This window comes from Archocentrus centrarchus, chromosome 24 (genome assembly GCF_007364275.1).
Source record: "Archocentrus centrarchus isolate MPI-CPG fArcCen1 chromosome 24, fArcCen1, whole genome shotgun sequence".
In the NCBI taxonomy this organism is placed as follows: Eukaryota; Metazoa; Chordata; class Actinopteri; order Cichliformes; family Cichlidae; genus Archocentrus; species Archocentrus centrarchus.
In genome coordinates this window covers 12,764,174-12,776,622 of record NC_044369.1, presented here as the reverse complement: position 1 = coordinate 12,776,622, position 12,449 = coordinate 12,764,174, and the positions used below count along the sequence as shown (strand labels likewise).

Sequence of the window (12,449 nt, the reverse complement as noted above, 5' to 3'; positions counted from 1 at the left end):
ATCTCTAAGATGCTCTTTTTATACCCAGTCATGTTACTGGCCCGCTGTCAATTAGCTAATTGACAGCAGGCCAGTTACAAACGTTCCTCAAGTGTCTTTTTACTACCACTTACTTTTCCAGCCTTTATTTCCCCACCTCCCAGCTTTTATGTGCTAATAATTTTCATGACATGAAACGTCTGTTGTGAATCAAATGTGGGTTCATGAGATTTGCAAAATCCTTACATTCAGTTTTTATTTACATTTTACACAGCATCTTAACTTCACACATCTGCTCAGCAAATGTCGTAGATTTTGTGTAGGTTGTGCCTTTGAAAGCCTGCTACACTGTTGGTAGCATCCCAGGTTTTCTCATTTCCATTTTTTTGTATTTTCTTCTGTCTTCACAGGCTAGTATTTTCATCCATGTGGAGTAATGGTGGTCTGGAAACAGTGCCTACATGTGTTATTTTTTCAGAGAAGACTGATAAAAAAAAACAAAAACCCACCACGAATATGGACAGAAAACTGGCGGCCATCATGAGATCTGGGTTTGCACAGTCATCCTATTACAGGGAGATTTCATCCAAAGAAAAAGCATGCTGCAAGCTTGATGGTTAAACCTCCTTATTTTGTTATCATCATCATAAAAAAGAGCATTTGTTTTTGTTGTGTTTGTTAAAAAAAAAAAAAAAAAAAGATTAGGCACATGTGTGAACATTTGCATATACACTGAAAGATCAGTCTGTGTGTTGTAGCACATAGAGTGTCGCTGCATATGACTGTATTTTTTATTTTCGGGCTATAAGTCAGCACCACATCATACAGTATATACGGCTGTCGTGTAAATGTATAAATATGATTTAAGGGGTTCTTTTTGAGTGGAAGCGTTTACATCTTTATGAGCCTTTATGGGTACGTCTATTACAACATATGACAGGATAATGAAACTCAACAAAAACAATGTTTTTATATTTGCCATTCCTGACAATTACTGATTGTTTAAAATGTTTAAAATTTCATGTGTAGAATTTTTGGGGTGATGCATTACAAAAACAAGACTTACAGCATTTCAGTCGGTGGCTCTGGGTTATGTATGTTGTGCATAGTGTTTTTTGTTTTTTATAGTTGTCACTTACTTTGATGTAGAATGTGCAGTAGTAGCAGTAGTGATATATAGCTGCTACCTTGACCAGGTCTGTAAAAGTAAATAAATTTCAAATCAATAAATGTGGGTTATGAAGTATAGTAGAACAAAAAACAAGGCTTAATATTTGGTTTCGAACCCCACATCTCACATTTGGCTGTATCTGTATTGTTAGTGTTCATATATGAAATGTTTTAATAGCCAAACAATACCAAAAATGTATGTTATAGTTATACTGAAGCCATCTTTCCTTCAGCAGTATCACATCTGACTACAGTGTATTTTAAGAGACCATTTGAACTATACCGGAATAGGTCCGTCTTTATCTCACAAGTGCATGTGGAGTGAGTGGGCTCGACTGAAATAAATCTTTCAGAACAGCCTAAAGCCAACTGGCACTCATCATACATAATGTAATAGTTCATCATGTTGCCCAGATGCTCAAATCGTATTTCATACTGCAGGTCTAATCCATTCTACTTATCAGCTGTGTGACTGAATGTTCTGGTTAAACTGCAAATGAATGAAACCTGGTGTACAGACCACTGAGGTCTCAGGTGGCATGCACCCTCCTCCCGGCATTTTCTCTCCTCCCCGTTAATACACATTTAGTCTTTTGATTGTATTTCTAGTCTTTTAATTTACATTTCAAAAAAATATTATTTGAGCCTAAAGCGTTATGTAAAATAAATGAGATATTTATTGTAAGGATGTAAAGCATACAGGGGTTGGACAATGAAACTGAAACACCTGTCATTTTAGTGTGGGAGGTTTCATGGCTAAATTGGATCAGCCTGGTGGCCAATCTTCATTAATTGCACATTGCACCAGTAAGAGCAGAGTGTGAAGGTTCAATTAGCAGGGTAAGAGCACAGTTTTGCTCAAAATATTGCAATGCACACAACATTATGGGTGACATACCAGAGTTCAAAAGAGGACAAATTGTTGGTGCACGTCTTGCTGGCGCATCTGTGACCAAGACAGCAAGTCTTTGTGATGTATCAAGAGCCACGGTATCCAGGTAACGTCAGCATACCACCAAGAAGGATGAACCACATCCAACAGGATTAACTGTGGACGCAAGAGGAAGCTGTCTGAAAGGGATGTTCGGGTGCTAACCCAGATTGTATCCAAAAAACATAAAACCACGGCTGCCCAAATCACGGCAGAATTAAATGTGCACCTCAACTCTCCTGTTTCCACCAAAACTGTCTGTCGGGAGCTCCACAGGGTCAGTATACACGGCCGGGCTGCTATAGCCAAACCTTTGGTCACTCGTGCCAATGCCAAAAGTCGGTTTCAATAGTGCAAGGAGTGCAAATCTTGGGCTGTGGACAATGTGAAACATGTATTGTTCTCTGATGAGTCCACCTTTACTGTTTTCCCCATATCCGGGAGAGTTACGATGTGGAGAAGCCCCACCTGGTGAAAGATTGGTTTGATGAACATGAAAGTGAAGTTGAACATCTCCCATGGCCTGCACAGTCACCAGATCTAAATATTATTGAGCCACTTTGGGGTGTTTTGGAGGAGCGAAACGTTTCAGGAAACGTTTTCCTCCACCAGCATCACGTCGTGACCTGGCCACTATCCTGCAAGAAGAATGGCTTAAAATCCCTCTGACCACTGTGCAGGACTTGTATATGTCATTCCCAAGATGAATTGATGCTGTATTGGCCGCAAAAGAAGGCCCTACACCAGGGGTAGGGAACTCCAGGCCTCGAGAGCCGGTGTCCTGCAGGCTTTAGATGTGTCCCTGATCCAGCACACCTGACTCAAATGACTGAATTACCTCCTCAGTCTGCAGTCAAGTTCTCCAGAGTCCTGCTAATGACTTCTATATGTGATTCAGGTGTGCTGGATCAGGGACACATCTAAAACTTGCAGGACACCGGCTCTCGAGGCCTGGAGTTCCCTACCCCTGCCCTACACCTTACTAATAAATTATTGTGGTCTAAAACCAGGTGTTTCAGTTTCATTGTCCAACCCCTGTACATTTGCAATAGCCAATCAACTTGCTTGACCACATCATCCCTGACTTTGTCCTTACTTTGCTTTTTACTACCTCTGCTCTCCTCTGCAAGTGTGCTTTATGAGGATGGTTTGGTAAGTGGATTGTTTTTCATTCTTTAGTGGTATATATATATTTTTTTGATCCACAACATAATTTCAAAATGTGACACCCTATATTTGGCAATCTTACAAAGTTCAGTAAACTGTAAACACTTATTACAAACAAGTTATACAGAAGAGCATCTCTGAGTGTGCAACACATCAAACCTTGAAGCCGATGAGCTACAGCAGCAGACCACGCCTGGTTCCACTCCAGTCAGTGAGGAACAGGAAATCGAGGACAGACTCACCAAAATTGGACAAAAGACCATTTAAAGATTTATTTCAGTCAGCCAGTGGGGTGCCACAGCAGGTCATTAGCAAGTCATCTGCTAATTGGAAGGTTGATGGTCAGATTCCTGGCTGCTCCAGTCTGCATACCAAAGTATCATTGGGCAAGATACTGAACCCCAAGTTGCTCTGTGATGCAACCATGGGAGTATGAATGCGTGTAAATGTTAGACAGTAAGCACTTAGCTGTAGAAGGAAGTGCTTGTATGAATGTGTAAATGCAAACATGTTGTATAAAGTGCTTTGAGTGTTCAGCTAGAGTAGAGAAGTGCTATATAAGAACTAGTCCATTTACTATTACTACTAATGACTTTAGCTGGCAATTTTTAAAATTTTCACTTGAAGTGGACCTATTGTTTTTTTGTTTTTTTCATTTCTGTCATAAACTTGGCCAAAGTTTCAAATAGGGCAGGTATAAGGTCACAACCATTATTATGGTTGTGACCTTAGGTCACTGGTGAACTAATCACAGGTGAACTGTGAATTATGCAAGTAGTAGTAGAGTCTAAGAATACAGAACTAGAAATGAGTAAATTGGCATCAGTGTGCTTCTGTATTTCTGACATATAATAGTGGCAGGCTGATAAATGGAAAGAGGCTATAACATTTAAACACTGTAGTATACACACACACACAGACACACAAGATATAAAATTCAAAGTACACATATTTTTGGTAGATTTTTACTCTGTGGTAACCAATAATATATTTTATTTGCTGTTATTAATGCATAGATTTCATCCTATTTCAGAATCAGCAGCTTTTAGTAGAATTATAGTATTTTCTTCTTGTACTTTCCCATGAGGTATGAGTTGCTCAGTCTGTTGCAACTGCCTGTCCTTGACAAATGTCTGTGCAGCAACAGATCCTTGTTTACACAATAAGTAATGATTAGACTGGGAGATTTGCCTCCCCAAATGAATAATTTGGAAGTGAGCAGTGCTGAATCTGATGTGAGGAGCAGTCTGCGAGTGATACAGATTCAACTACAAAACAACAGTAAGTTTTTTTTTTCTCCCATTGTTATTCATGATTCTGCTTACCAAGTACTGATAAAGAGTTGTTACTCGTAGTAGTTTTTGTGGTTAAATATTTTACAATGATGCAATAACTTCTGTGTATTTAATGTCACTTCTACTTGTTTTCTCTTCAAGATATGAAGCCCTGGTGGGTTCTTGTTTTTCTATGGTTGGCATGTTTCTGCCATGGAGCTCTTTCCTGCCCAATCTCTGCAAATGTTACCCTAGAAGAAATGAGGTGGTCTGTAATGAGGTTCCCCTGACAGAGTTCCCCTCTGAGGGTCTCCCGGAGAACACCACCCTGCTGACTATCCAGTTCACAAACATCACCTCCATATCCAAAGAGCATCTAAATGCCATACCCATGCTGCAAGGGCTCCACCTGTACAGCAAACCAGTTGCACAGCCTTCCCTCTCATCTCCTCAGGGGTGTTCCTCACCTCAACACTTTGGATCTCACCGGAAACAAGCTGAGCGATCTGCCTGCAGATGTCTTCAGCCATGCCCCACTGCAGAGTTTGGTGCTGAAGAATAACCTGATTAAAAAAGCTGATGCAGAGTGGCTTTCTGATAATAGCAGCCTGACCTGGCTGGACTTATCTGAAAACCAGTTAACAGAGGTCCCAAGTACTTTGCTTCAGAAACTGCCCCACCTGGAAAATCTGGACCTTTCCAACAACCGTCTGGAGAAGATACCAGTAAATTCTCTGAACCCACTGACCAAACTCGAGAGGCTAAGCTTGCAGAACAACAAGCTCAACACGCTGGATGCATCTGTATTTCAGAGCATGCAGAGCCTCACGCATCTCTTCCTCACTCAGAATATGCTCAGCAAACTGCCCCAAAACCTGTTTCAGGAACTCGCTCTGCTCAGACACCTGAATCTGGATGAAAACCAGCTAGCCACATCCCTCCAGGTTTGCTGGATCATCTGCGCTCGCTCGATGCGGACGGCCTGGACCTGACTGTCAATCCCTGGCTCTGTGATGAGAAGGTGGAATATCTCTGGAGATGGCTTCAGAATAACAAGAAGAAAGTTTTCATGCCAGAGATCATCGCGTGTGCTGGACCTCAGGCTCTAGCAGGGCGCTCAGTAATGTCACTAACAGCAAATGAACTGAACCTTCAGTCTTAATATTCCTCATGCTGGTTATTATCTAGCATGAAAATAGATCCAGTTCAGCCTGTATGATTTCAATCTGTGAAACATGCTCATTTTGTGTGACTATAAATAAAAATATAAATCTAACATTTAATTACTGTCTTTATTTAATTGAATGAATTTTGTATTTGTTAAATTTGAGATTGTTGAGATTTAAATGAGAAGGTCTGCATGACTATCGTGGACTCTATGCTTAGCTTCACAAATAAAGAGATCACTTGGTGTTGGCTCTCACTGCGGTATTGTATCACTTCCTGTTCCTGTTCCGGAGCACAGTCATGTTTTGCTGTTTGTTAGCTGTTAAATCTGTATAGCTCGATCTATCTGGATAACAATATATTTTAGTGTAATCTTCACCTACTTTATCTAGAGCACACTCTTTACTGAATCATCTGTGTTCACATTATTGACTTTATTTGTTTTTAGAAATTCGCTAGCTTAGCGCAGCTAGTAGCTTAGCCCTTAGCCGACTCACTACCAGCATGGCTTCTTCTCCTGTCTCTCCTGCACTTTCCTGCTCTGGGTGTCACATGTTTAGTTACTCCTCAGCCTCCTTTAGCAGTAACGGTACTTGTAATAAATGTAGTCTGTTTGTAGCTCTGGAGGCCAGGCTTTCTGAATTGGAGACTCGGCTCCGCACCCTGGAAAATCCTGTATCTAGCCAGGCCCCTGTAGTGGGTGCGGACCATGGTAGCTTAGCCGCCATTAGCTCCCCCCCAGCAGATCCCGAGCAGCAGGGAAAACAGGCCGGCTGGGTGACTGTGAGGAGGAAGCGTAGTCCTAAGCAGAAGCCCCGGGTACACTACCAAACTTCTCATGTCTCTAACCGTTTTTCTCCACTCTGCGACACACCCGCCGAGGAACAAACTCTGGTTATTGGTGACTCTGTTTTGAGAAACGTGAAGCTAGAGACACCAGCGACCATAGTCAAATGTCTTCCAGGGGCCAGAGCAGGCGACATTCATGGAAATTTGAAACTGCTGGCTAAGGCTAATCGTAGATTTGGTAAGATCGTTATTCTCGTTGGCAGTAATGACACCCGGTTACGCCAATCGGAGGTCACTAAAATTAATATTGACTCGGTGTGTAACTTTGCAAAAAACAATGTCGGACTCTGTAGTTTTCTCTGGGCCCCTCCCCAATCAGACCAGGAGCGACATGTTTAGCCGCATGTTCTCCTTGAATCGCTGGCTGTCTGAGTGGTGTCCAAAAAACGACGTGGGCTTCACAGATAATTGGCAAAGTTTCTGGGGAAAACCTGGTCTTGTTAGGAGAGACGGCATCCATCCCACTTTGGATGGAGCAGCTCTCATTTCTAGAAATCTGGCCAAATTTATGAACCCTAAAACCTGACTACCCAGGGTTTAGACCAGGAAGCAGAGTTGCTGTCTTACACGCCTCTCTGCAGCTTCTCTCCTCCTGCCATCCCCCCAAAACCCCCATCCCCACAGAGTCGGTGCCTGCTCCCAGACCACCAAAAAACAAAGCTAAAAATCAGCAAAAAGCTATTTAAGCATAAAAATTCAAAAACAATAAATAATACAGCTTCATCAACTGCACCAAAGAATAAAACAATTAAATGTGGATTATTAAATATTAGGTCTCTCTCTTCCAAGTCCCTTTAGTAAATGATTTAATAATTGATCAACATATTGATTTATTCTGCCTTACAGAAACCTGGTTACAGCAGGATGAATATGTTAGTTTAAATGAATCAGCACCTCCGAGTCACAGTAACTGTCAGAATGCTCTAAGCACAGGTCGAGGAGGAGGATTAGCCGCAATCTTCAATTCCAGTTTACTAATTAATCAAAGACCCAGACAAAGTTTTAATTCTTTTGAAAGCCTGACTCTTAGTCTTGTCCATCCTAATTGGGAAACTCAAAACCTGTTTTATTTGTTATTATCTATTGTCCACCTGGTCCCTACTCAGAGTTTCTGTCTGATTTCTCAGACTTTTTATCTGATTTAGTGCTCAGTTCAGATAAAATCATTATAGTGGGTGATTTTAACATCCATGCAGATGCTGAAAATGACAGCCTCAACACTGCATTTAACCTATTGTTAGATTCAATTGGCTTCTCTCAAAATATAAAGGAGCCCACCCACCACTTTAATCATACTCTGGATCTTGTCCTGACATATGGCATAGAAACTGAAGACTTAACAGTATTCCCTGAAAGCCCCTCCTGTCTGATCATTTCTTAGTAACATTTACATTACTTTAATGAATTACACAGCAGTAGGGACTAAGTTTTATTACAGTAGAAGTCTTTCTGAAGTGCTGTAACTAAGTTTAAGGATCTAATTCCTTCATTATTATGCTCTTCAGTGCCATGTGCCAACACAGTGCAGAGCAGCTACTTAAACTCGGCTCCTAGTGAGGTCGATTATCTCGTCAATAGTTTTACATCCTCACTGCATACGACTTTGGATACTGTGGCTCCTCTGAAAAGGAAAGCCTCAAATCAGAAGTGCCTGACTCCGTGGTATAATTCGCAAACGCACAGCTTAAAGCAGATAACCCGAAAGCTGGAGAGGGAATGGCATCTCTCTAAATTAGAAGATGCTCATTTAGCCTGGAAAAAGTTTGTGCTCTATAAAAAAGCCCTCTGTAGAGCTAGGACATCTTACTACTCATCCTTAATTGAAGAAAATAAGAACAACCCCAGGTTTCTTTTTAGCACTGTAGCCAGGCTGACAAAGAGTCAGAGCTCCGTAGAGCCAAGTATTCCTTTCACTTTGACTAGTAGTGACTTCATGGATTTCTTTACAAATAAAATTTTAGACATTAGAGAAAAATTATTCATAACATCTCAAAGATTTATCTTCATGTTCGGCTGCTTTCAGCACTGCTGGTATTTGTTTAGACTCTTTCGCTCCAGTTGATCTTTCGGAGTTAACTTCAATAGTTACTTACTTCCCAAACCAGCAACATGTTTATTAGATCCCATTCCTACTAGACTGTTCAAAGAAGTCTTTCCAATTATTGATGCTTCTATCTTAAAATTATCAATCTGTCTTTATTAGTTGGCTATGTACCACAGACCTCAAGGTGGCTGTAATTAAACCTCTGCTTAAAAAGCCATCACTTGACCCAGCTGTCTTAGCTAATTATAGGCCAATCTCCAACCTTCCTTTCTCTCAAAGATTCTTGAAAGAGTAGTTGTAAAACAGCTAACTGATCATCTGCAGAGGAACGGTTTATTTGAAGAGTTTCAGTCAGGTTTCAGAATTCATCACAGTACAGAAACAGCATTAGTGAAGGTTACAAATGATCTTCTTAGAGCCTCTGACAGTGGACTCATCTCTGTACTTGTCCTGTTGGACCTCAGTGCAGCTTTTGATACTGTTGACCATAACATTTTATTACAGAGATTAGAGCTTGCTATAGGTATTAAAGGTACTGACTGCAGTGGTTTGAATCATATTTATCTCATAGACTCCAATTTGTTCATGTAAATGGGGAGTCTTCTTCAGACAGTAAGGTTAATTATGGAGTTCCACAGGGTTCTGTGCTAGGACCAATTTTATTTACATTATACATGCTTCCCTTAGGCAGTATTATTAGAAAGCACTGCATCAATTTTCATTGTTATGCAGATGATACTCAGCTTTACCTATCAATGAAGCCAGATGACACACATCAATTAGTTAAACTGCAGGAATGTCTTAAAGATATTAAGGCCTGGATGACCTCTAATTTCCTGCTTCTAAATTCAGATAAAACTGAATTCTTGTTCTCGGCCCCACAAATCTTAGAAACATGGTGTCTAACCAGATACTTAATCTGGATGACATTACTTTGGCCTCCAGAAACACTGTGAGAAATCTTGGAGTCATTTTTGACCAGGATATGTCCTTCAATGCACATATTAACAATATGTAGGACCGCTTTTTTGCATTTGCGCAATATTTCTAAAATTAGAAACATCCTTTCTCAGAGTGATGCTGAAAAGCTCATTCATGCGTTTATTACTTCTAGGCTGGACTATTGTAATTCATTATCAGGCTGTCCTAAAAGCTTCCTGAAAAGCCTTCAGCTGATCCAAAATGCTGCAGCTAGAGTACTGACAGGGACTAGAAAGAGAGAGCATATTCTCCCATATTGGCTTCTCTTCATTGGCTCCCTGTTAAATCTAGAATAGAATTTAAAATTCTTCTCCTCACATACAAGGTCTTGAATAATCAGGCACCATCTTATCTCAAAGACCTCATAGTACCATATCACCCCAACAGAGACACTTCGCTCTCAGACTGCGGCTTACTTGTGGTTCCTAGGATACTAAGAGTAGAATGGGAGGCAGAGCCTTCAGCTTTCAGGCGCCTCTTCTGTGGAACCAGCTTCCAGCTTGGAGTCGGGAGACAGACACCCTCTCTATTTTTAAGATTAGGCTTAAAACTTTCCTTTATGATAAAGCTTATAGTTAGGGCTGGATCAGGTGACCCTGAACCATCCTTAGTTATGCTGCTATAGGCCTAGTCTGCTGGGGGGTTCACATAATGCACTGTTTCTTTCTCATTCACCTTATTTACTTGTTATACTCACTCTGCATTTAATCATTATTGATATTAATCTCTGGCTCTCTTCCACAGCATGTCTTTTCTCTCCCCTCAGCCCAACGGTCGCGGCAGATGACTGCCCCTCCCTGAGCCTGGTTCTGCTGGAGGTTTTCTTCCGTTAAAAGGGAGTTTTCCTTTCCACTGTCTCCAAGTGCTGCTCATAGGGGGTCGTTTGACTGTTGGGTTTTCTCTGTTATTATGTAGGGTCTTTACCCACAATACAAAGCGCCTTGAGGCGACAGTTTGTTGTGATTTGGCGCTATATAATAAATTGAATGAATTAATTGAATTGACTAAAGGAACAGGCAGCCTGGCTTTGTCTAAATAGGAAATAATCCACAACCAGAACCTCTCGAGATCCCTGGGATCCCTCTTTTGTCGTGTGTTTTTTTTAAATTCAAGCAAAGAAGGACATTTTTGATGCAGCTCTCTGAACAGAGTCAGGCCAGCCATTTCACCTGTTTAAAGCTTCTGTGCTATTCTATGATAACCTGCTATTCTTGAGAGCACTACTTATTAAGCTGTTAAAAATAAGCACATTCCTAAAATTATTCCTTTAACAAACTGTGTGTTCTTTAGAATAAGAGTCTCAAAACAACAGATGTGATTGTGAAACTGAATAAAGGGCAAAAATAAGCCTAATACCACTTTGTTTTTTTTATTTTTTTTTTGCACATTAATTAATAACATATATATGTACCCTTGCATGTTTGCTCTTGAACGACTGAAAAATAAATATTGATTTATGTGTGGTAACATCAACTTACTTTTAGAAAGTACAGAAAGCAGTAACCACTCACTTTGTTTGCTTGGTTTGTTTGCCTTTTGCAGCGTTTTGTCTGACTCATTGCCGGGAACAAATATACTCAGAGTTGTATAAAATCAAGTCTGTGATCAAACCTGAAGGAATTTCTGAGGTGCCTTCAGGTAGGAACACATTTATGATCGTAAATTTTCACATTTTGTGAAATTACCTGTTAATCATTTATACTTGTTTTCCCCCCTCGTCAGTGTAATTCTTTAAAGATGAACCTGTGGCTGCTTCTGACCTCACTGCACTGGCTGAGTGTGGTTACCAAAAACGAGGCACCCACTCGTGCCCAGATCTGTGCTCTTGCTCTTTTCTACCTTCAAGCGCAGAGGTGGTGTGCAGCCAAGCTCTCTCACGTATTTTCTGTAGATGCTTTACACCCCAACATCACACGGCTGTCCGTCCAGTCCGCAAACCTCAGCGGCGTTACAGCCAGTCATTTTAGTGTCGTGCCCCTTTTAAACCACCTCCAGCTGTATCACACTAATCTTTCAAGCCTTCCTTCAGACCTTCTGGGTGTCGTTCCTCAACTAAACACGCTGGATCTCACTGGTAATCAGCTGGTTCATCTGCCCCCAAAAGTCTTCAGCCATTCCTCACTCCGTGATCTAGTTCTGAAGAACAATCTAATTGAAAATGCTCATGGAGAGTGGTTTTCTGACAACGCAGCCTCAGGTGGTGGATTTGTCTGGGAACCGTTTAGCAAGCATCTCAGCTGATCTGCTTCTGAAGCTGCCTCATTTGGAAAATCTAGACCTGAGTTATAACTATCTGCAAGAGGTACAACCTGACACACTGAAAAACCTGCACCACCTTGAGACACTAAACCTCGCTGGTAACAAATTAATCTCTCTGGAATCCTCAACCTTTGGCCACAGCTTGAAACTGTCCCGCTGTTTCTGCAGGAGAACCAGCTCCAAGAGCTGCCAGTGACCCTCCTCCAGGGTCTGCAAAACCTCAAACTTCTGCTGCTTAATCAAAATCAGCTACGGTATCTCCCCTCAGGTCTGCTGGATGGGAGAAACTCCTCTTTCAGATAATCATAACAGGGAACCCTGGCAGTGTGATGCCAACCTGGAGTATCTGTGGAAGTGGCTCACTAGCCATCCTCAAAGCATCTTTTTGCAGAGGAGGTGGTTTGTGATGGCCCCGACGCTCTGAAACACAAACCAATTGTTTCTTTAACTGACACTCAGCTTGGTCTTAATAACAAAGAGTCACAACAATAATGTGAATGTGAGGTGGATGTTTTGCTTTTACTCTGTCAAATAAAACATTTTTTCCCACATATTCCAGTGTGTTTCTTGCGATCTGTCATTTATTTCTCTATTGTTGGATACTGTCCAGCCCACCGGGTGGCGTAAG

The 12,449-nt window shown here is 41.2% G+C and overlaps 2 protein-coding genes and 1 pseudogene across 3 annotated transcripts in view; all 3 read left to right on the top strand.

Moving 5' to 3' along the window:
* The window catches only part of LOC115774038 (rho-associated protein kinase 2-like), a 48,021-nt gene extending 46,542 nt beyond the window's left edge, over nt 1-1,479 (top strand). For both annotated transcript variants that reach the window (XM_030721055.1, XM_030721058.1), the window contains one exon: nt 390-1,479. The gene's annotated coding sequence lies outside the window, so the exon portion shown is untranslated. The remainder of the gene's footprint in view (nt 1-389) is intronic.
* Nucleotides 1,480-4,436: 2,957 nt separating this feature from the next.
* Nucleotides 4,437-5,797, top strand: LOC115774696 (leucine-rich alpha-2-glycoprotein-like). Its single transcript, XM_030722069.1, is given in 4 exon segments — nt 4,437-4,528; nt 4,684-4,939; nt 4,941-5,448; nt 5,451-5,797. Coding segments are annotated over 3 exon segments (966 nt in total). The 5' UTR covers nt 4,437-4,528; nt 4,684-4,714; the 3' UTR covers nt 5,684-5,797.
* Nucleotides 5,798-11,112: 5,315 nt separating this feature from the next.
* On the top strand, nt 11,113-12,344 carry LOC115774804 (leucine-rich alpha-2-glycoprotein-like; annotated as a pseudogene).
* The last annotated feature ends 105 nt before the right edge of the window (nt 12,345-12,449 follow it).